Source organism: Vidua macroura, chromosome 1 (assembly GCF_024509145.1).
Source record: "Vidua macroura isolate BioBank_ID:100142 chromosome 1, ASM2450914v1, whole genome shotgun sequence".
Lineage (NCBI taxonomy): Eukaryota > Metazoa > Chordata > Aves > Passeriformes > Viduidae > Vidua > Vidua macroura.
Genome location: NC_071571.1, coordinates 102,876,296 through 102,900,257, shown reverse-complemented (window position 1 = coordinate 102,900,257; position 23,962 = coordinate 102,876,296). Strand labels below are relative to the sequence as shown.

Here is a 23,962-nt window from a genome sequence, read left to right as displayed (position 1 = left end):
TGCTGCATCCAGGTCTGGGGACCCCAAAATAAGAAGGCTGTAGACCTGTAGCAGCAAGTCCAGAGGAGGGTAATGAAACTAATCAGAGAGACAATCTGTCTTATGAGAGAAGGCTGATAGAGCTGGGGCTGTTCAGCCTGGAGAAGAGAAGGCTCTCGGGAGACCTTACTGCAGCCTTCCAGGACCTAAGGAGGCCTGAAAGAGAGCTAGAGAGCTAGAGCCATGTAGTGACTTAACAAACAGTAATGGCTTCAAACTGAAAGAAGGCAGGTAGCAGAAAGTCTTCACTATGAGAATGGTGAGGCACTGGAACAGGTTACCCAGAAGCTGTGGACACCTCATCCCTGGAAGTGTTCAAGATCAGGCTCTAGATGGGGCTTTGAACAACCTGGTTTTGTGGAAGGTGTCCCTGTCCATGGTAGGTCCCTTCTAACCTAAACCATTGTCTGATTCTATATTTGCACCTTTACCAATTCTTGCTGCTTCTCTTACCTGCACACTTGGCTGCCCAAAAGGGTGTAAAGGAACAACTTCAGCATTTAATTCTATCAAAACTTATGGGAGTTTCGCACAGATGGTTTCCAAGTTTATTTTAAAGGAAAGAAACTAATCTTGATCTACAAATCTAAAACAACCATGCAGATGTTTTGAATAGCTAAAGTAAATACTAAAAGATACTAAAAAATGTACTGTTGTAAAGCTGCAGTCCTACATTTTGATGGGGTGTAAATCTGTTGATGAAAATAGTAGGGGAAAAAAGTAATCTTTGGGAGATGATTAAGAAAAACTAAATTTTACACTATTTTATTGAATTTGCAGAAGCCTAGTTTGAATATTGGAGAAAGAACATACTGCTCCTGTGTTAAACACATGTTCAGCAGCTCTGACTTTCCCACATCAACCCAGTAAAATGTTTAGTGCTACCTACCTGAATCATCAGCTAATCTGCTGATTCTCTCCAACACAGCAATACAATCTCTCTCATCATCACTGACTTCCTTCAAAGTGTCCAGCAAACTTCGAGCCACCATTTGCCTAGTTTACAAGAAAGATTAAAAATCAGCATTATTTGTGTCCAGAAATACAGCTAAATAAAAAAGTTGTGAATCATACAAGTTTCTTACACCAAATAGAATTTCATATATATTCACTTTAAATTTAATTTATAAATTATATTAAATTTAGTTAGTCCTGCTTTGGGAATTCTTACTTCTGATACCTGGCATAATCTTAAAGAATTGTAAGCCTTAAATATAACATTAAAAGTATCCCTTTCATTTACAAGGAGAAGAGAAACCAGCCACCAAGACCAGAAATGGTAATCATCTACCAAGTGGGCAAACATAAACTCAATGGTAGGAAGTCAGAATCAGCTTTCCATCCTCATCTATGAAGTCCCTAATTTGTTCCATACAAAGCAAAGTAACACTAGTATTGTTAAAATGTTTTTAAACAGAACTCTGAATTTATTTCACAAAAGCATGAACACTCACGCCGAAGATTTTCATACCAATGGTGTTACAGTTGACATTTAAACCAATGGTGGTTGCCATTTGGAAGTCAAACTTCATTTGAATGCTATAGGTATGTACTGTGAGCGGTGGGTACATACTGTGAAAATAACACGTACTACCCAACCCATGCATACCTGAGACATATGTTAAGCAAAGTAGAAACATTAAGAAAATATGAAATAAGTCAATCAACTCAGTTACTACTTCGAATGCACAAGAAAATTTTCTATGGATTAATTTATGAGTGACGAGATATAGTCAGATTTGGGATTTTGTCCTCTGAGGTTCTGTCGCAACCTATGCTACAAAGCCATACCCATCATGTACCTAGATAGCCGTAAATGCAGCTGGGAATGTGTGGCAATCAACCTTTCTCCTTAAAAACAGCCTGCAATGGCGTAACTCTTTTCTCACCCTACTGGATAACATGGATACTGGATAACACCCTACCTGTCAGTTCAGAGAGCTAGCAGAATTATCCCTGGATAATGGAATGGGAATGGGCCAAAGAACAGTGTCCAAGACACTGGTAGATCTGGTAATGCCCTGGAGCAACTCAACTAAACACTGAAGTAGCAAGTGTCAAGTGCCAGGTATTTCCAGAACTGAAGGACAGAAACACTCCTAGGATATAGCCTAGGTAGAAGCACTGTTGACAAACAGCAGTGCTGTAGACAAGAGCAGATGCATACCTAAACTTTATTATATTCACTACAAGCAGTGAATGTGAGCAGTGGTCAACAACTGGTAAGAGAACAGATGGTTACATTCCTAGTGCACAAGGGAAGCTCAAGAACTTCACAATTCCATGCAATCAGACAAAGGCAGGAGGTTTCCATGCATTCCCAAAGCTAAGCACACATTTTCTCCTACTGAAAATCAGTAATTTAAATATTTCACATTGGCCACTTGCAGAACTATTTTAAATTAAACTGTTTTGACATACAGATGTATAAAATCTTCTACAAAAACAAACTGCAGAAATCATTTGCCGTTAACGAATTTCTTCTCCCTCACTCTTTTCAACTCAACAGAAGTACATCTCTCAGCAGAGATCTTGATACGCAGTTAAAATTCAGCCATAAAAACCCTAATGGAGGGAAACAGACTACATGACACACTAACCTAGAAGCAGAGTTGACTTGGTCTTTTTAAAGGGCTGGACACCTCTGAAAAGAGAAGAGGAACAGATGAAGCAATTTCATAAACCAGCCTATGTGGACACGTGTCTCCTACATATTAAATGTAGTCTTGGAAAGTGACAGAAAAGTCAACTAACCCACTGAGTCTCAGCAAGTAAGGAACCACAGTAAACAGCACTAGAACCCATCTAATAAACAGCTCAAAATCCCATCTGACTCCTGGGGACTATGGAATGGCTCTCTACTATGCTGGGAGTTTTGAGAAGACTCTCATCTCCTCACAGAGCTGGACTGTAGTGACTGAATCTCACAGTGTCTTCACTAGCTCCTGTGGGTTGGACATGTGGTTATGCAGAAGGCCATAAACCTCCTCAAGAGGAGGAGATGAAAACAGAAATCCTAACCTGAAGTAGACTTGACCTATCTATTAAACCCATTCAATTTATTCCATGCACTAAATGTAGGATGGCCCCCACCTGCATCCAGATAGTATTTCCCTCTTTAGCTTGTAAAGGAATCAGTGGATCTACTTCACAATAAGCAAATTCTGGTAAAAAGCAAAACAGTGAAGTGCACCAGAGTAAGATAAACTCATGTTAGCAAACCTAACTGGATAGGCAGCCAGTAATCACAGAGTAAACACAAACTCACTCCATTTATTCATCCATCCATGGTTCTGGGAGATGATGGCCACTCATGTTCTTATAGCCTGTGATCTAGTTCTGCCAAGGTGTGCTTGGTCTGTGACTGCCACCTAAGCAGCTATGCATCTATTTATCCATTAAACAGTTTACACACCAAAGAAAGGCCAGAGGTCAAAGGCTGCAATGTAGCATGTAGTACAAGTACTTCCAATATTATGTGCAGAAGTGGAGGATATTTAGCAAAATTCAAAATTTCATGAGCCTGTCCAACATTAGGAAAACTGATAGGATATCTTGTAGGAAGACTTAACTGCAATTAGCAGCAGGACAAAATGGGAATGGATTACAAACACCATGCCTTTATGTCCACATGCAGGTGACAGGTATTTTGAAGACTGTACACACGGACATAATATAGGATGTGACAATATACTCTGAGAAGAACTATAAATATCTTTGCTTTGCTTATTCAAACCCGTTTGAACATCATTAGGCCTTTAAGAAATTTCTACTTTAGAATTTAAATTACTTCATCTGCACAAGAAACACATTTAGCTAATAAGCATATGTTTAAAAAACTGAAACAATCCCAGAGAAAAATAAAAGGAAAAAAGATAGGGTTTTTTTTGCCCATTTTTTCAGGACTTGTAAATCATGATTTCACAGAATCACAGAATATGCTGAGTTGGAAGGGATCCATAAGGATCACTGAGTCCAACCCTCAGCCCTGCACAAGACATCACAAGAGTCACAGCACATGCCTGAGAGCACCAATGACATTTTGCGTTTAAATTAATACTGGCAGTAGTAACTGAGCTTGGCAGTGTTTAACCCAAACAAGCTCAGAGAATACTCAGAATAAACTCCCAATTTCAAAATCAACATCTTTGCACCCTTAAGAAGAAAGGCTAAACATACAGAGGTACATTTGAGCATTGTTGAAGCAATTACGACTTTTCTTAGTGCTTTGGGAAAGTTCTGTCCTTTGTTAGTTCAGCTTAAATAATTTTAACATACATTTAAAAGGTAAAATTTCTCAAGCTACATTGTTATATTTAAGTAATTTATTTAGTATGCACAGACCTGCAAATTTATGTGCAAAAAAACCCTTTTTGAGGTTTGTTTAATTTTTTACTACATTTTAATTTTTGACATACAGTAGGATCAGAAACACTGAGATAGAAACAGACTAAAGTTAGACATCAGGAGAAATAACCTAATTTATACTAAAATGATGAGAAATGACCCTGTCAGAACCAAACCAGTATAGTTTCACCTGCATGCCTTCAGATGAGTTTAGCATTTCCTTACTGTCAGTACTCAAATACCCAAAAAGAAACTACACTGGGCTAGGCTGCAGAGACAGAAGGCAAAAAAAAAAAAAAAAAACCAACTGCAGATATGGACAATCAAATTCTCAATTAACTTTACTCTGACCATATCTAAATGAATATAAGGCAAGGTAGTCTCGACATCCCCCAAAACTGTTTTAGAGAGGTTTTTCATATACATTACAGCAGGGATCCTGTTATTACAGCATTCCTCTGTTTTAGTGGGGGTACTTCATGCATGCAAGTCCCAGTTTTGAAATACACAGTTAAATGAAGTTACTGTGAAAGTGTTACTTACACACTGTGAGTACACACACATGCTTAATCCCTCTTTGAGATCCAATATATCCTCACTTACTGCAGTTCTATGAGAATTTTGACTGTTACCAAAAAACTTTTTTCAAAGGACATCAAGCATTCTCCCAAGGGAAAAGCAAAGACATACTTCAAAACACAAAGAAGTCTGGCAAGAGGATAGCTTCAAATTATCTACATCGATACGCAGATACAGTCTTGATAGCCAAGACTGACCATACGCGTGAAGGAGAGTTTCCTGCCAAGATGTGCTTTGGTCTGAAGAGAAAAAGCAGCAATAACTCCTCATAGGCTTATGAAAATGAAGGATCTGTGTTCAGGAAGTGCCTCACTATTCAAATAGAATTATTGGTGAGAGCTCTACACTTCTGAGCCTTCTTAATGAGGAATGGAAGCAAGTTCACGGCAATAAAGATTAGAAAAACCTACAAGGGATTTTAACACCAAAAAAAAAAAAAAAAAAGAGAGACAAAAGCTATGCTCCAAACTGCACTAGCTACTAGCAACTGTTTTTTAAAGCAAGCAGCAAAAGGGATCATCATCCTTGTATGTATGCACACACACCAGTGCTACCAGATACAAGACCCTATGTTAGGGTGATGGCTTTGGCTTTCTGCTCAACATCTACTCTTGCTGCAATGTGATGTTGGATTATTAAGGCATTTGTTAGAGATGCTTCTCAAATCTGGTCTGGAGGCTGCCTCTTCAATAATCACACCACAGCCAGACTCCCACTTGCCTTATTTTAAAGAAAAATGGGTAATTTATTGTAATATTTGTCAGGTTCCCCTCCATTCTCATAGGCAACATCTGTGGTGCTCATGAGCAACACCTAAACCAGTAAAAAAGTAAACCATAACATACCAACGGTTGTCACAAAGCAACTCCTTTCACCACTTCGGAAGCTGTTAAAGGTTTTCCTACTTCTCTCTCTCTCTTTTTCATTTAATCCTATCAAAAATCTTACATATTTAGACAAAAAAGACATTCCTATTTCCAAGCCTCATCTCCTGAAATTTTTTAGGACTCAGACGCCGATCCATTTCCATCTTAGAACAAGTGGCTGAGAAATCATGAGTGCTCAAGGAATCCACTTAAAGGAGACTAGACTTTTACAGCAGTTGTTAAAAATCCCTTCGTTTTAATCATTCAGTACAATCACAGACTGCAAATATGCTGCACAGGTAGATGATTAACCAGATAGAAAAGGATAATAAAACCAAATGCAAAGAGAAATAATACCTAAAATGAAATTGAAAGATTAAGAACGGCCATACTAAAAGCAAATTCATCCAATTAAAGGGAAAAAAAATCTTACCCTAATTTACCTGGATTAAATGATTATGTTTCAAGAATTTGGAATGCGTAACATGAAGCTTCTACAGAAATGCAAGTTCCAGGTCACAGAAACAACCGAAACATTATTAACTCAATCATAGTATTTTAAAACTTTTAAAATACTCATTAGTAATTGGATGTGCTGATACCATACTAAGACATAGGAATAAATAAATGTTATTTAATTAATCTTTTGCCTATTAAATGCTCCAGTTCCTCTGCTTAGCAGAAATCCCTCCTATTATTCTGAGACTGACTAATGCTGAATCATCATAAAGTGACTGCAGTAGTCACTATCATTTATTCTAAGTGCTACTCAATTATACCACTAATAACTATCATTTGCTATTTCCTATATTTTCTTACGCTACACAACACAATAGGCCTACAAAGAGAGCTAGGATTAAAAAACATGTTTGTACCAGCAAAAATAATCCAAACAAGCAAACATAGGAAAAACCACAGTTACTCCAACCACCCTCCCCTGCAGGAAAGCACAGGACACATAAAGCTGGACAGAACAATGTGGCAAGTACAGAACAATTAAAAGGATTTCCAGTTTAGGCATGCCCATATCCAATGCCATCCATACTGAAAAATAAGACACAGGTTTTTCTTAGGTGGGCAAGGAAAATATTAGGACCAGCATTCTTGGTTAAAATTCAAGACAAGCAACTTGAGTTTCTGAGTTTGTTCTCCTCCTCCCTACTGGCTTTTATTATATAATTGTCACCTGGAGCCCTGAAAGCTCCTCTTCCCTCCCTCCCCATGAAAAGTCAAAACATGCAAAAACTCTCTCCTGGTAGAGTAAGTGCCAATTCCATCTTAAATTGTAAAATACAGCAAACTTTGGATTTCAGGAAAAAACAAAATTTGAAAATGAGGTGTATTTCAGAACTTATCTGTGCATACAGGTTTATGCAGGTTGTAACAAGAGAAAAACCATTCTGCAATTTTCAGCTTTGATTCAATGGTATGTTCACACACGCAGTGTGGAATTTTAAGTACAGTTCACGTGACAAAAGTTGAGAACAGGGCTAAATCCCTTCTGAACCTAGACCATGAACAACAAAACAGAGGCTATCCTATTGGGTGGTTGATCACAGACTTTGCTTCTGCATATTACTCTACTAAGAATTCAACATTAAAGCAAACACACTTTATTAAAAGCTTACTTGAAGCCCAAACTAAACCATGTTCAAATAAAATACCAGAAAATCTCAATGTTAACATATTTTATACATTTCTGTGATCCTGTTACTGTTTGAAGTTCCAATTAAAATAAACTATGGGTTTGAACTTCATTCGAGAGCAGAGTGTCTGAGTGCAAGGGGATGGGGTGGGATGTGTGCCTGTCTGAAGTATGCTACAACACCTGTGCTTTTAAATGAAACAACCACCTCAGTGGCATTACAGAAATAAAAAGGGAAAAATGCAGAACACAGTATTAATTGGGCAAGTTCACTTTCAATAACCAGAAGCAGCAATATTCAAACTGTAAACTACAGAGGAGATTGATTCTGAAATTAAGTTCTTGGGTTTCTCTTGGCAATCTCTTGGCTGTTCATTATACGCTCCTGGCTGTTCACGAAGTATTTTCTTAAACTTCCTTTCACACAGTGTTATGGATGGAGTTTACTATCACCTTACAGTCCTGTACCAATGGGAATATTAGCATCTGCAAAAAAACCTAAATGATTGCTCCAATTAATGAAGTTCAAGAAGTCCTTTACTATAGTTGCTTAAAAGGTGAACTGTTTTTCTGTTATCATTAATATTTTGCTCTAAGTAAGAACTGTATGAGCAAACAGAAGGAGGGGTGGAAACTGAAGTTTCATAAAGGTGTTGAGTTTTTTGAAATGATTTGTAATCCATGCAAATTAACTTCAGTCAGATTCAATCAGATGAATAGTTTGCATACCATTAGCCAGACAGGACATTTAAAAAGCATACCTGTTAAATATGTTCTCACTTGCAGCGTACTTGTCCAATCTTCCCAAAGGCGTCAACATCTCATCTTGTGAGACAAAGTCCAGGGCTGAAGGTATAATAATCACATCAGACTCTGAGCTGTAGTCATCCACACCAACTATCAGAGACATCAGAAATATTCCTTATAATCACAATATTTTGACACTAAAATGATGTCTGTTGTTGGTCTGAAATACAGAAGTCTAGGCAAGGTCCCATTGACAACATATTTAGTAACTGCAACCCCTTGTTCCCACCAGCTTCCCCAGCCCCCATAAAGTCTTTTCTATACAAGTGTGACTGATGATGTATAAATGGATTTTGAGTAATTTTCTCTAAGTTCCCAAGTAAGATTCATCACTAAATCTCCTGAGTATTTTTATACCTTATATTTTTCTCAAGCAAATTACTCTTATCTAATTGTAAAGTCAGCTTTTTGAATACACGTACTCAAAGCATAGCTGAAGGTAGCCCAGAGTTTATACAACATGATCTAACAAACCAAAAAGACTTTGTTCTAAAACAGAAAAATCTAAACCAAGCATGTCAAAAAAACTCAGTGTCTTGCAAATCTGACTACAAAATAAAAGGGGCACAATTCACCTACTGCATAATTATTAACCAGCAAATCATCAGGGAACTTAATATACAGACCCCTTTATCAACATAGAATCAAAGAAGTGGAGAGAAGTCCAATCCTGTTCTGCAGAGCTGCTTAAGAATTAGGATTTGAATTACCACCTTTTTCATTTTCGTATGTCCTCAAAACTGCTCTAAAACTCAGTTCCATAGCAAACACACACTTCTGGCTGCAAATGAGATCACCTGTTGGAACGGTCACCTCCATTAGTCCTGAAAACAACACCACAGTACACTACCTCTATTCTCCAGTCATGCCAAATCTCTCTGAAAGGCATTTCATCTCTGAAACGCCTTTTCATAACTTGCAAATAGAGGAGATCAGAAGACAGACTTACAAGTCCAATAACGACTTTTTTTAAATGAATTCTACAAAAGGAAGAAAAAATATTGTCCTCTTACCCTCCATACAATTATGCTGTGCTATATAAATTGCTTACCAAATAGTGTGTCATTATTTTCAACATTCAGAATATATAAACAGCTAACACTGCCTGAACATCTTCCTTATTGTACTTCAAATGTCAAAAGACAAACACTGAGCTCTGGGAGAGTTATATTTTTAGACGTAAACTAAGTTAATGGCATCCTTTTTACCAACAAAGTAATTCTCCTATTTTCTACACAGGGAATCCATGGACATCCACTGATCCCATTCTTGCACAAGGGACCAGATTTTGCACTTGCTGACAGGACATGAAATTCCTGCCAGAAATCAAATGAAAAAGTGATGGGGAAAGAGCAAGTGTATAAGAACAATCTAAGAGATGGGAGAAAGGAAGAGAAAGGAGCCAAAGGAAATGGAAGAGTAATCTGAGAAGGGGAATTAGTGGTGTTAGATATTTGTAAGGTAGAGGATAGAGTAACAAACTGCAGGGGGAGGAAGGGAAGGCTGAAAAGAAAGATCAGCTGCAAAAAGCTATTGCAATACAAAGGGAAAGTGTTTAGCAACTCCAGGTTTACATAACTGTTTGAACTTGTATTTGGTTTGGGTTTGTTTGGGTTTAATTTTTGTTGTTTAGTTTGGGCTTTTTGCAAGAATCTGTTTTATTTTCACAGGAAGTGGGAGGCGAGTAAAAATGAACTCATAGTCCAAGCTAGGACTTCATGCCAGGTTAAGTTAACAAGGAACAGGCTACATCCTTTCACAGACTCATAGGCCTTTAATTCAACCCACAAATCCGACTGAGACCAGGGATTTTTCTGTGTTTTTTGTTCTGCCATCTCACACCTAGACTACTTCAGTTGAAGATATCTTCAACTAGCATCCAGTCCAACTGCCCAACCACCTCAAAGCTGACCAAAACTTAAATCACTTCCCTCTCCACTTCCCATTCTCAGGAATCTACAGAAAGTGATGAAGTCACCCCTCAGCCTCCTTCTCTCCAAACTAGACAGTGAAATTACTTCTATGACATGGTCCTATTTTTCTATTTCAGTGTCTGTTGATCATACTGTAAATTTAAAAACATAAATTGAAGAAACTATATCAAAATACCAACATAAAAATAACTATGCTGCTGACAGTAATTATTTAGCTATCAAACTCATGAATAACAAAAAAACAAAATGCTGACCATTACATTCACCACCAATTTTACTCACTCAATTTCCCTGTTCTCGACCTCAGCCTTGTTCTATGTTCCTCCTTGTACCCTCTACATTAATTTTTCTACAATTTTTGCCTCATGAAACCAGTTAAGTCAACCCAACTGCTAAATCCACTCTATATCAGATGTAAATACCAATGACAAAAATATGAGCATCTGCTTACAATTTATCTGTTTGATGTCTCCTACTAGTTCAAACAGTGAGTTGTGTGGATTTAGCTCTGCTGAGTTTATGAATTGTAAAATTAGGCTTAGCACTACATTGAGCTTGATGTCCCTCTGCTACCAAACAACATTTATTATTTAAATAATTCCGGCATCTCAGCTCATAGTCACAGAAGAGATCATTCAAATGACAGCATCTTGATTAACACAACTATAATACAGGGAAGGAAAGGGTGGTAAAAATACATCAATCAGTACATGAAGTATTACAGTTCTAGTAAAGTGCTGTTACAGTTACATTACATACTTATTTTCACTTTCAGAACATCTGTCCAAGTCAACAGAGACAGTCCATTCTAACAAAGAACTCCCATTCCAACAAAGCCCCTCAAGTGGATGCTTCTCTTCTACTCGCCACAAACATGAATCACCAACATCTGACCACTCCTCATATAAAATGCATAAAGGACATATTTTGTGTTATTCAATAAACCAAGCCACTGTGCTATTCCCTCCATGTTACAACAAAACAGTTACCAAAAAGGCTGTTAACTGAATACTGCCTCTTCAGCCCTACTCTGCTTTCCACCCAACTTTGAGCACTTGACTAAGTACCACAGGACCGTCTGTGAATTTTACAAATGCAAACCACACCCTTAAACAACATAAGCATACTGGTTTTGGCTGGGACAGCAATAAAGTTCTCCATTATAGTAGCTTATATGGGGATACTATGTACATTTCCAACCTATTCACTGGGAGAGCATCGTGAGGAATAGAAAAGTCGCAGACAGTGTTTAAGCCCTGTCTTCAACAGTAACTAACACATCAGTGAGTTATCAACACTAGTTTCAGCACAAATCCAAAACATTGTCCCAGATAAGGTATTATAGAGAAATTTAACTCTATGCTAGTCAAAACCAGTACAAATTTTGGCTAATCCAAACGCAGAATACACAAATTTCTTCCCACTTCAGAATGCAAACCAGGTGACAGGACCACGTATTACTTATCTACTGCAGAAAAACCAGGGGTCAATTTTCTTATTTTTCTGCACTTTTTCAAATAGATATAAATACGGACCAAATCCACAGAAAGCATATAAGCTACAAGACACCACTGAAATCTATTGCTAGTGCAGAGCCTTTACTACCTTCTAATCCGGTCTTACGTGCTCACACCAGCATGCAGAAGTAAAGCTAGAGAAAACAGGAGTTCCCATAAGAAGACACTATCCCAGGAGTTCAAAGTCACTACTGGTGTCAGGAGGAGAAACAGCAATTGCACAATGATGTCAAAAGCAACCACAGTGCTTCTATTTCCATACATTCAAGTACCAAAGCAGAGCAAAATGAATACATTCATAATTTATCCAGACAAAGTTTGCAAGTTTCTCTTCAAAACTCTACACAGTGACTGCCAAACACAAGGAAGCATCACATAACAAGACACGTACTGCCTTTTTCTTCCACGTCTGACTGCCATTAACTTCTGTTGTATTCGAGAAGCCAAGTAACTTCTCTGTGTACCTTCATTTTCCTATCAAAACATTTGTTTGAGTATTTTTTGGTAGAAGCTGTTCAAGCTTGTCTATCTATCTTGCACCTGGTCCATATTGTACTGTGTGAAAACATATTTTAACATTCCTTGCTTTAAGCTCTCCTGTTTCCCTTAAGCTCTCCTCTGGTTTATGGCAAGGCTACAACAGTAACATGACCCAGTTATTAACTAATGTGAACTATACAGCAATCTTGCTGAGGCAGCCTACATTTAGGGGTGCTTAGTCAACCACTGCCAAGCCTGGCTGAGCATACAACAACAGTACAGAGGTCCATTTAAAACTCAGTCTCCTATAAAACCACCCTCTAGGCCAATTTTCAATGGAGTTGGTTTTTCTACTACATATCTTACCCTCATAGTATCTTTCACAAAGGTCTCCCATACTAAATCTTTTACAGAGAGGTGCACAAAATCACATTTGAAAAACATAACTACTATCTTTTCTTATTTAATAATGCAGGAACAATTCTCTGCCATAAACTGTTCAGTAACAAGGCCTATATGTATTCTTCTTATTCTTCTGTATTTCCTATGAGCCCCATGGCAGAAACATATTCTTCTTTGTTTTGTCATAGAAACTCAGTGACAAGAAGTCTATTTAAAAAAAAATAAGCAACTTTCAATTCTGAACAACAAACAGCTTTAAGGAGTCAGGATTTCCAGCTAATATTAACAGTTCTCTCATTTTATCTTCTGCATCCCCAAAGAGTTCTCAAGATCTACTGCAAAAAGTATATGGCAGATATATCTACTAAAATAGACAAATTTTTATTCAATTTTAGTATATGCTACTTATTGCACTTAACATCAATTGTTATCATATGGATATTCAGGATAATACAGCACTTATATGCAGAAAGAATTGAGCTCTGTTCTGCTGTTCAGGCAAGCAGTTTTTCTGCTTAACTGTAAAGCAAGAATTGTAATCTTATGAGCCCAGACATTTGATATCATGACCACAAAATAACAGCAGCAAGTTTTGTTCTAAATTACTGCCCTCCATGCTACAAGAGAATAAATCCAGCTTAGGTTCAGACTTCTGCAGAACACAAGTAGTATTCTCAGCCCTTCCATATTGTAAACACATTCATTTCCAGGTAACTTTCTGTAAGAAATGTCACTTTGCATCTGATGTGCTGCAAAGAGAAATTCACCTCAGCATGAGCACTAATGCTTAAGCATCTGCATTTGTTCACAGCTGAACTCACTACTCTTAACCCTTTCCTACTGCACGATGTCCCAGCTCTGGTTCTGTGGCGACAACACAGACCAAAGCATCAGTGCCATTATTTCAGATTAATCTGCTACCACATATTTACTGCTCTGCTTCAGTAACATTAACCAACAGCTATTGCAATGGCAATCACACAAATTTTACAAAATGTGATTGTCATGCTGAATTCTACTACAGTGCCTGCCCCATCCAGGCATCACTCACTGGTCATCACAGAACCTACCATCACAAAGCAGGAGCTGTTTTTTCCATGAGACACTTAAAAACTACTTTCTCTGTTTTTCTCCTGCTGTAGTCCAAGCCACAAGATGTCTGATTCTACTTGGCAAAAGTCATCACTGCAAGTGATAATGTTAGATTCCAGCCCACCTACCATATTAGCAGAAACAAGAACCACCCTTTTCCTTCTGTGTTTCTCACCTAAATAGCCCTTCAAACCATGGAGCACTATCAGACTTGAGCCCCTTATGAATGTCAAGTTACCACACCTGTATGCACAGACTTTGTTGTCTGAACTCCAAGTTTGGTGGGACTGGGTTTGGGAGTTGGGCAGAAGGAGTAGAGAGGAAGGAACAAGGAAGAAGATAAGAAAGGTAGAAATGCAAAGCAGCTCTGATGCAATTACCACATTGGCCCCTATGCAGCACTTTGATAGCAGAGGTTGCTAACAGCTGGAAGCACAGACCCAGCAAACTCTTTAAAATAGAGCTTGAGTACAGGTTTGGGGAGCTAGGGACTGGAAGCACTTAGCAGACGAAAGACACAGGAATCAAAAAATCAGCAGCTGTTTGCACACAAAACTGAGGCAAGCATAGCACAACAAATTTCAAAGACCCAGTTGTCTAAATGTAACAGGCTATGAGAACTTTTTTATTTAGCAAAGGCCTGCACAAAAAGATAGCTATCAAGCTGCCACAGGAGCTGCATTTCTCATCAAGCATCAGAGGAAACAAGGGGCAGTACAGAATTCTTTAAGCAAGGACAAGGGGTGGAGCTACACACAAATTTGTTTCTTTCAGGCATAAGCAAGCAGCATTGAAAATCCTGATTTGCTCGGAGAAAAAAAGGAATAGTTCTATCTCATATTGCTCACTAGTCATTTATTTGCACAACAGCTGAATGTACCTTCTACCGATTAACAGTTTGACCTGCAACAAATGCTGCTCCAGAGGAAACTGAAACAAAGAGAAGGATATCCAAGCTACCAGTTTAAACAATCAACAGTTTATATTCTGTCTGCCTATTTCCTGTAAGGAGCATGTCACGCCCTTACAGTGCCCAAGGCACTCAAGTTCCCTGCTATATAAGTCCCTGTCTTCTACCCCTTCCAAAAAACTGCATGCACTTAAGAATTGTGGAATGAGGTCGGAGTGAAGCAAAAGTCAGCTACTTTAAGTAGGAAGTTCCTCTAAGGTACTTTTTTCCCCTCTACAAGGTCATTACTGTCAAAAGAAAGGTATCCCTTTTCTCTCTGCAGAGCACCGCTGTTCATGGGTTTTTAACTGACCTAATGACTGACTGAGAATTTTGTAGCACTGGGAGGAAAATCCTACTTCCATCTTCAACCAACAAGTTCTCTCTGCTCCTATCACAACAGGATGCATGCATTCACTGCATTTGGGGCCATGCTCAAATTCCGCCACACAACCGAGTATCTGGTATACGCAAAACCACCAAGTTCAAACCATATGTGCCTTAACATTAGACTAACTAGAAGGAAGAGAGATATGAAGTAAGCAGCTGGAGCTCAAACACTCCAGCACACACCACAAAGACTTGTGCAAGCTTTGCAATGCTTGGTGTGACACCATGAGTTATGATACATCAGCTACCAAGTGTTGTTCCGCTGTGGAGGGACTTTGACAGCATCACTGCAGTAACTAAAATACACTTACTTGGGCTAAACACTGCAGAGAAGGCAAGCTCTACAACTAGGACATCCATAAGCTCTAAAACATGGCTTTGCAACATAAACCTTTTCACAACTTTATAACTGCACTTTTCCTCTCTCTGCTTAAATCCCAGACAATGTTCTTGAGAGCTGCTTGACAGCTTTCGAAACTCTAGGTGGGATAAACCTCTGTGTTTTCTGGGCATACAGAGAAATTCCTGTTGCAACTCTCCACACTCTTTCTGTCTGTGCTCAGTATAAAGTCTAAAACTGGTCTATGGGAGAAGGTTGAGCAGTACAGAATGCAGTGGATTCACTCTTACAAAAACTATGAACATGGTTGGGGTGTTCATGGGTGTTCGTTTCAATGCAATTTAATGTTTACATTACTTGCACAAGCATGCATCCCTACAGACTAATCAAGCTGTTCCTCCTGTAGGCTACAGAGGAAGGAAAAGGTAGTCTCTCCTCCATTCAAATATTTTGGAACTATTCAGACGCTATGGCAACAACACAAAAAAATTCCCTAAGCGGATTTGTTTATCAGAGAAAAATGTTTCAACAGCCTGCAATATCACTCATATACCACATCTATTTTAGACATTAATCTATTTAGCTTTTGCAGAAACTGTACAGAGAAAAAGGCGTATTTATGGTACTATTTGCCTATTTTCTTTACCTTAAAAACAGTAAGAAAACTCACCAAACCAGCGGTCTCAACTGCCAGTGCAGTTGTTCCACTGTTGCAAACAAACCCTTCACAAACATACTCTGACACTTTAACCTATCCAGTAGGGTTTTAACACCCTACTGCCAGAAAGAACTGCAGCATCCCTCTCAAACCAAGGAACAGCCACATTAGTTTCTCTTACTGTACCTTCTAAAGCAGACAGAGGAGGCCTGATATTCCAGGAACCTTTAGAGGCAGCTGTCCCTGCCTCGCTCTTCCAAAGAGGGAACTGTTCCCCCAGCACTCAAAGCAGAAGCTATCCTTTAATCCAGTTCTGCCCATGTTATAACTCTTGCAATGAACACCTCCTGCCCACACAGAGGGAAAGTCTTAGCAGCAAAAGGCACACAGGAAAGAAACGCATTTCAGCTTCAACACACTGCAGTCTGCCAGCTCCACAATAGGTAAGCAGTCAGAAATAACTGCAAGCACCAAGGTTTCACTATCTTAAGCTGAGGATTTTGAATATTTCCAGATCCCTCATGACTCTTTCACTCCCTCTGTTTTTTAGCTGTAAGTGAGAGAGAAAGGGAGAAGGAGGAGAATATCCAAAACCCTGGAAGATAAATCATAAGACAAGGGAAAAAAAAAAAAAAGAAGAAAGAAAAAAAAAAAAAAAAAGCTGGCAACCTTAACTAAGGATCCCTGCCAGAGATGGGATAATAAAAGTTGGCTGGTGAAAAGCACATTCCCACATCAGAAGTGATGCTAGTGGCCTCAGAAAGCTGAAAGCCGAGAAAATTACTTCTTCAATCCTCTACTAGGTGTAATGGAGAAAAAATGTGCAGCTGCACGAGAAAGGTTCATTAGCCTACATCAAATCAAGCACAATCCTTTCCTCACATCAACTTCTTTTCTCTAGGATCCTAAGAGGTTGCTGGAGAAAGAGAGACTAACCATTCCCCACCTGAGACCACTAACACCAGAATTCCATGGGGACAGAGCCATCCACCAGAGTCTCCCAGTTTCTTTGAGGGTCAATCACCACATTAAAAGACAAAGAAATGAACTGAAGTGTTGGGAGAATTAAATCCTGATCTCCAGGGAAAACAGACTTAACAAGTGTGCTTCATTAGCATTAAGGAATGGTTATTGGATTCCCAAAGGAGCAGAATCTCAGTCACACCAGAAAACTGATTCCAATCACTACAGAAAATCTGCCATTAATTTCTGTTATTACTTTTTTGCAGTGCTTAAATGCCAACCCAGTAACTCAAACTATCTCAGCACTCTTTCACCAGAGCTCAGACTCTGATAGGACCAAAAGTTCAGTACTGGAACAGGGTATTTGAACATCATGTTGGAAATTTAGCTATACTCAGAGCTGGAATTAAGTCTAAGAGTGACACAATGTGCAGCCTATACAAAACAACTACCAGTGTAACAGAATCTGCTAATTCTTATTCTGTGGTGAAGGAACAAAGGAACCACAGTGCAAAAGCTTCTGATATTACTATGTACAGCTGTGGGAAAGGGAAGGTGAACTTTAATATAATGAATGCATGTTATGCCAGCATAATTCACTGCAAGAGAATAAAAACTACAACACAGCATCAAGCTGTGACTGTGATTTGACACCACAGGGAAATACAGACTGATTTTATAAAAACAAAATAACAAAGAAAAAACCCAACATTTTTAAACTTAGATTATCATTAAAAAAGGTTTAAAAAATTTTTAAATTAGCTTCCATTTGGAAAGAGACTTGTGTCCTACTCAAAGTCTAAGAGAATAATTTAATTAAAAGCATTCAACCAACACAAGCTCACTGCTAATGCCAGATGATTTGCTCATCACCTGGAAAAAGAACATAGCATCAATGATAAAACAGCTTTTGACATCAGCTTTTGCAGATGCACAAAGAGAATTTTCTTCAGCTCAGCTAAAAAAGTGTTTCACTCACTGAGAAGCCTGCTGGGAGGAGAGGCTAGGAAGATCTGTCCTCCCTTTTTAATCAATGGAAAATAACTCAATAATAAAAATAGAGCCATATTGGATCATCACTACTCTGTTTTTAGTTTTTAGAACTGTTTCATCCACTAGTAAAATCCAAACAGTAACATTAGATTTGCCAATTGCAAAAACTACCTTATTGCTGAATTTTAAATCCATCATACCATTACTTGTGTTACAGAAAACAAGTTTACACATAGGAGTATGTATATATATATGTAAAAACCCATTTAAGAGTTCTAAACTAGAACTGTCTAAACAATGTGTAGATATTAAAACTCAATTTTCTGCATTTTTATTTAAAACATCTGGGAACTATGCGTACAGGAAAAGGAAATTCACCATTGTCAGCACAACAAAAGGTAAAGTTTCAAAATCTGAGTAAGTTACATAACCACCAAAGCATACATGTATTTGAAACTACCAGAAGTCCTGACATTGCATGCAAATGCAGCTGTCAGCTATCACTGACAAAGACTTTTTCCAAAAACAAATGTAAAACAATATTAAAACCAGTTATCAGATCAAGATTTCTTTTCTCTCCTGATTTAAATCACAATTAAAATAATGAGTTGAATAAAGCTATCCCCTTCTCAAATCTGAATTCTAATTGCAGATGGCTCTATTTTTTAGAGCACACATCCTGCACACATCAATGGTCAGACTGAAAGACATCAGCATCATGGTACGTTTCATTTCATCTATCTGGACTGATCAGCTCAGCCTTCAGAAACAGCCAGGGGAGGGGGAAACACAAACTGTCTGGCAAGAGTCATAAAGAACACTTCATTTTCCACAAGCCCACGTTTGCTTTTCATCCATTTTTGCTGCCTATTTTCTTTTCTGTTCTGTACTTATCTTAGACAGTTATACTATTCTGTTTTGATTTTGTAGGCACAAAACAAAAGATTAGAATAAAAGCCAGATTTTCCCTGAGTTTTCGTATACTGTGCAAGATTTCAAACAGAAGAGCAAGGAAATCAACAATCCAAGTAGTGGGATGGAGATTCTTCTTCAGGCTTCCACTTTGAATTTTTTAATTTTCACTCTGCTGTCTTTAGAGTGAGGTGAGGTGTCTTTAGAGTGAGGTGCCTTTATTCTTTTTTTCCTTTAATGGATAATATCACACAAGGATTCTTCTTAGCTTTATCTTCACATAAATGAAATGCAATTGTATGTTCCTTATTTGCGGGGGTTAGAGTCAATTAAGTTGTCTTTCATGGTAAGAACTCATATCTAGGAATTATTTTTTCTTTTCTAGCCTTCTGTTTGTTCAGCCAGGGTACACTCACTGTCTTGGTTTTGGTTATTTTTCCTTTTACTTCAAACAAGCAAAAGCCACTGCCTAAAGAATTTTGGAAGAACCAGAATTTCTTCAATTATTATCACAGCCTTTGACATCAGGAGCTATATCTACAGAAGTGAAATATCAGCTAAAATAAAAATACTGAAATGCCATTTCGTTTGCAAGCTATGTAACTACTTAAAGCAATCATCTGTTTAATGTACCAGGTGTAAAGTAGGCATTCACCTCAAGAAGAAAAAAAAAGAAAAAAAAAATCAGAGCTCTCCAGTGGTTACCAAGCAACCAAGAGCAGAAAAATAATATGAAGCTTTCAAAATAGAAATGCAAACCAAAGCTGAAATTAATTATTTAAAAGTCAATCCAGCTGGTTTATCAACCACTCTCTGAAAGCCTTTCTTATAAAAGCTCTTGTTTACTCTCTGACCTCTTAAACAAATCAACAAAAGGAAGGTTGGGTTTTTTTTTAACAGATTCCTTCCACATATATTCTGAAGGTCTCCGTTACTCCAACAGCAGATTTACTGCTCTCTGCTGAAATCTAAGAATGTTTCATTAACCTAAATATTTATCAAGTTTTCTTCAGAGAAAAGGTAAACTTTGTTTCACAAGCAGCTATTAAAACAGTACTCCAAAGAGATAATATTTTACTATTCTATTTCACGTTAATTAGCTTCCAACAAGTTGGCATAATGAATGAGGAGAAGAACAAATTCTACAATTGTACAGGTTGCTGATTAAACTCCAACTTTCCAGTGAAAGACTTGACTCCAGAAACCTTAAAAGACAAAGATCATAAAACAGCTGTTCTTCACTCTGCCTATCTAAAAGATGCACAGATGCTTGGTTCATTACTTTTAGCAGGAACTGTGCTTGGTTATTTGCTTAGCTCCAGGACTTTCTCCTATTGCTTTAGAACACAAACAACAAAAGGTAGCTCTTAAGTCACCTTAATGATTCCTTCTTTTGGAGGAAACACTGAATCACACTGGAAATTCTCATTACCAAAGGGGAAAAAACCAAAACAATACAACAACAACAACAAAAAATTTTCATGATTCAGACTCAAACCTAGGTTCACTGATGAGCTACAGATGAATACCTATCTAGTGAAATGTCCTGAGCCATATGCACAATCAGAGACTCAGGTTCAGATGTCCAAACCAGACCTTGACACATGCATCCAGTCTTAAACACTCCTAATTTCTCCAGTAAACCCTCACAGATGTCTTGCTATTGCTTGATATCAGATTTTAAAGCCCAAAAATGTACCGAAAATATAGTTCACTTTTCAAAATAGCCACTCAATCAATCATACTATTTTACATTTATCTAATTCCTCCTCCTAAATTATACCACCAGGACTACAGGTATGCCTATAAGAATTTCTCTCTTATTTGTCTTTGAATATAGCTTAGCACACTTTTAGCAAGAATGCAGCTGTCAGAATCACACAGACATAAAAGCTGCCAGCACTTCCAGTTTTATCACTATTGCATTCTACTACTTCAGTAATACACCTCTAAACCAGTGTCTAACTCTGCTACTTGAAAGAGCTGCAAACATTTGAAATATTTACAACGGAGGAATAGTGTAGGGTGGGGTTCAGGCAGGAGTTGCAACTTTGTGTCTTATTTTTTTAATTGTCTGTTTCATACGTGCAACCAATCAATTGGAAACACTTCCATAATTGTGTAAAACATGTTGTATATGGGTACAAAACACAGCTATTTCAAATAATGCTGCACAAGAAACAGTACTTTTGACTAGATATGTACAGTCTCCTTGATCTGTATTATTTTTCTTTGGCACACAGACACCACCCAAGAAAATCATGTACAATTTAGAACCACAAAAGTCACTGTGTGACTGAACTACATCCAAACACCACATATTGATTCATAGAGAGTCCTGGTTTTTTTCCTCCAAAAATACCATGCATAAGAATTGAGACATTTGCTTTTATCTACTTCCATCAAAACCTCAGTAATTTTTAATGAGGTTTCAAATCTTTGTATTTCTATGGTTTCTGCCTTCAGGATGCTCTCATCTAGACTGAGTCATATCTCCAGCATTTATTTCTTTTCATTTTTGAAGACCATAACAGTAAGACCAGCACCAGGAACCCACAGCTTCTGTCACCCCTCCAAGGACTACAGATAATTTCAATTCCTGTCTTACAATCAACTAAAACCATAATCTAAGTGGAAACTTAAAAATGCACTTCATTTTTTTGTTAAGTGTGTCCCTTCTGAAAAAAGTCCTCTATAATCACAGAGAGTTTTCAAACAGCGACTTATCATGCTGAACTAAAAAAAAAAAAAAAAAAAAAAAAAAAAAAGCCTGAGGGCAAGGCTCCCTCTTTGTGCAAGGCAAAGCACAATAGGAGCCTTCTAAATGTCAGCTGACAAATGTGAAAAAGAAGATGTATCAGTTAAATCCTGAAAAGTTTAAATAGCTCTCCTCTAAAAATGTAAGCCACAAAACACAAGGTTTTTTCCTGCACTCCAGCCCCAGTGAGAGGATGCCCTGCAGACTGCACAGCCAAAAAAACACCTTCAGGCAGCAACCAGGGGGTCTGCACCCCCACAGCAGGCACCTGCCTCTACCTCCATTTTCACTTTGCACCCAAAATTCATCCCCCTCTGCTTCCAAGAAGCTCCCTCAGTACCGACGCGACCAATAGACACCTTCTCATCTGAGTAACATCTTAGTCTGCCATGCTAAGGCTTCTCAGCCCTGAGTTAGTAATTTTTCACCATCCCAGCCACAATTCTACAACTTTGCACCCTGACATTAACTCTTCACCACAGATCTCTCCAGCAGGGTCAGGACTCACAGATCAGTTAGGTGTGAAAAGACTTCAGAGTCCTTCATCTCTAACCTGTGACCAAATGCCAGCTTGTCAGCTAGACCATGCCACTGAGTGCCACGTCCACTTTCCTTAAACACCTCCGGGGACAGTGATCCCACCACCTCCTGGCCGGTCAATTCCAAAATCTAAGCATCCTTTCTGAAAACAAATCCCTCCTGGTGTCCAACCTGAACCTCCCCTGGCGCAGCCTGAGGCCATGTCCTCTCTCCTATCGCTGGTTGCCCGGGAGAACAGACCGACCCCCACCCGGCCACAACCTCCGCTCAGGTAGATGTAAAGAGCAGTAAGGTCCCTCCTTGAGCCTCTTTTCTCCAGGCTAAACATCCCCAGCTCCTCACAGGACATGTGCTCCAGACCCTTCACAAGCAAGAGAGAGCCTGAGGGGGAGGGGTGGAGGGAAGGAAGGATGGGGGACACAAAAAAAAAGATATACAAAACAGAGATATAAAAGGAACGAGCAACCCACATGCTGCTGCAGATGCAGCAGCCTTAGCCTCCTCCTGCTCCTCCCCGCCGGCGCCCTGCCGTGCCCGGGCCATGAGGGGACGCCGCCCCGCAGGCAAAGCCTCCTCTGCTTCCATCCCTCCTTCCCCCCCTCCCTCGCTCCCTCCGGGGCGGCCGCTAACGGCGCCCCCGCCCCGCCCGCCGCCCAACGCACCCCGCGGGACCGCCCGGCGCAGCCCCACGCGCGACCGGGACCGGGTCATGGACACCGCGAAGCGCGGAGCATGGCCATGGCTTCCTCCTCCTCCTCCTCCTCCTCCTCCCCGCCGCCTCCCACAATGCACCCTGGGCGCTCCCCCGCGGAAGCCACTTCCTCGCCCGAAAGCCGCCCCGCCGCTCCCCCCCGTCCCCACTCACATCCGTCGATCTCCTCCTGCAGGTCCTCCTGGAGCAGCGACAGATCTGCGGTGGGGGAGACACACACACACACGCACCATGTGCCAATGCGCCCGCCGACCCTCGGTGCCACGCGTGACCCTGCTCCGCCCGCGGCTGCACCCCCCCGACGCGACGCGACCCGCCCCGCAGCCCCTGCGTTCCGATCCCGGACAGCGGCGGGCAGCGCTCCCGAAGCCGGGGCGGGGGAGAGGAGAAGGAGGGGGGATAGAGGAGGGAGGGCTGGCGCCTCGCCGGGGAGGCGGCGTGTGCGGGAAGGGGGAGGGGGGGCGATGCCTACCCGCCATCTTGCTGCTGCAGCCCCCGCGGGGCGCCCGGCTACATCCAGCCCGCGGCCGGGCCGTGGGAGCGGCGGTGGGAGAGGGCGGGCACCCGTGCGGTCCAGGCCCCGGGCCCGGCGGCGCCTCTCCGCGTCCCCGGGAGAGCCGCGCAGGGAGGGAGGGAGGAGGGAGCGGGCGGAGGAAGGCGGGAGGAGGGGTCTGGGCCGGACACGCTGCCCCCGCCTCCGCCCGGCGGAGCCGCTCTCGCTCGCTCAGGCGGCCGTACCTCCCCTCTCCGCGCTCTGACTCACGGCCGGAGCCGCCCGCGCTGGCCCTGGGGCTGGAGAGCGCCCGGGCTCGGCCACACGCCCCGGCCCACGTTCACCTGCCTTCCACGCTCCTCCGCCAGTTCGGGGCTTGGGCTCGGGCTCCTCCTGCCGCCCGCCGACGGCCTGAGGCGAGGCCACGGAGCTTCCCCTACCGGGAAGTTTGTGGGGTCACTTGGAGGAAGGGCCCCGAAGGTGCTGCTCGCCGTGGTCACCGTGGGGTCGCTTCCAGACGCGGTAGCGGGGCCGCAGAAGTCCTTG

General features: G+C 40.4%; 1 protein-coding gene across 4 annotated transcripts in view; it reads right to left on the bottom strand.

Annotated features, from left to right (window-relative positions):
- Positions 1 to 23,754, bottom strand: part of PPP4R1 (protein phosphatase 4 regulatory subunit 1) — a 65,181-nt gene extending 41,427 nt beyond the window's left edge. The window contains exons 1-4 of one of the 4 annotated variants that reach the window (XM_053980891.1): positions 23,396 to 23,754; positions 23,077 to 23,121; positions 8,238 to 8,373; positions 929 to 1,035 (exon numbers count right to left, since the gene is read on the bottom strand). In XM_053980891.1, the coding sequence (XP_053836866.1) occupies positions 929 to 1,035; positions 8,238 to 8,373; positions 23,077 to 23,121; positions 23,396 to 23,402 (295 nt within the window). In that variant the 5' untranslated portion in view covers positions 23,403 to 23,754. Of the gene's footprint in view, positions 1 to 928; positions 1,036 to 8,237; positions 8,374 to 22,681; positions 22,824 to 23,076; positions 23,122 to 23,395 lie in introns of those variants that run through there. The other 3 variants (XM_053980899.1, XM_053980873.1, XM_053980884.1) reach the window with 3 other exon arrangements.
- Positions 23,755 to 23,962: the final 208 nt, after the last annotated feature.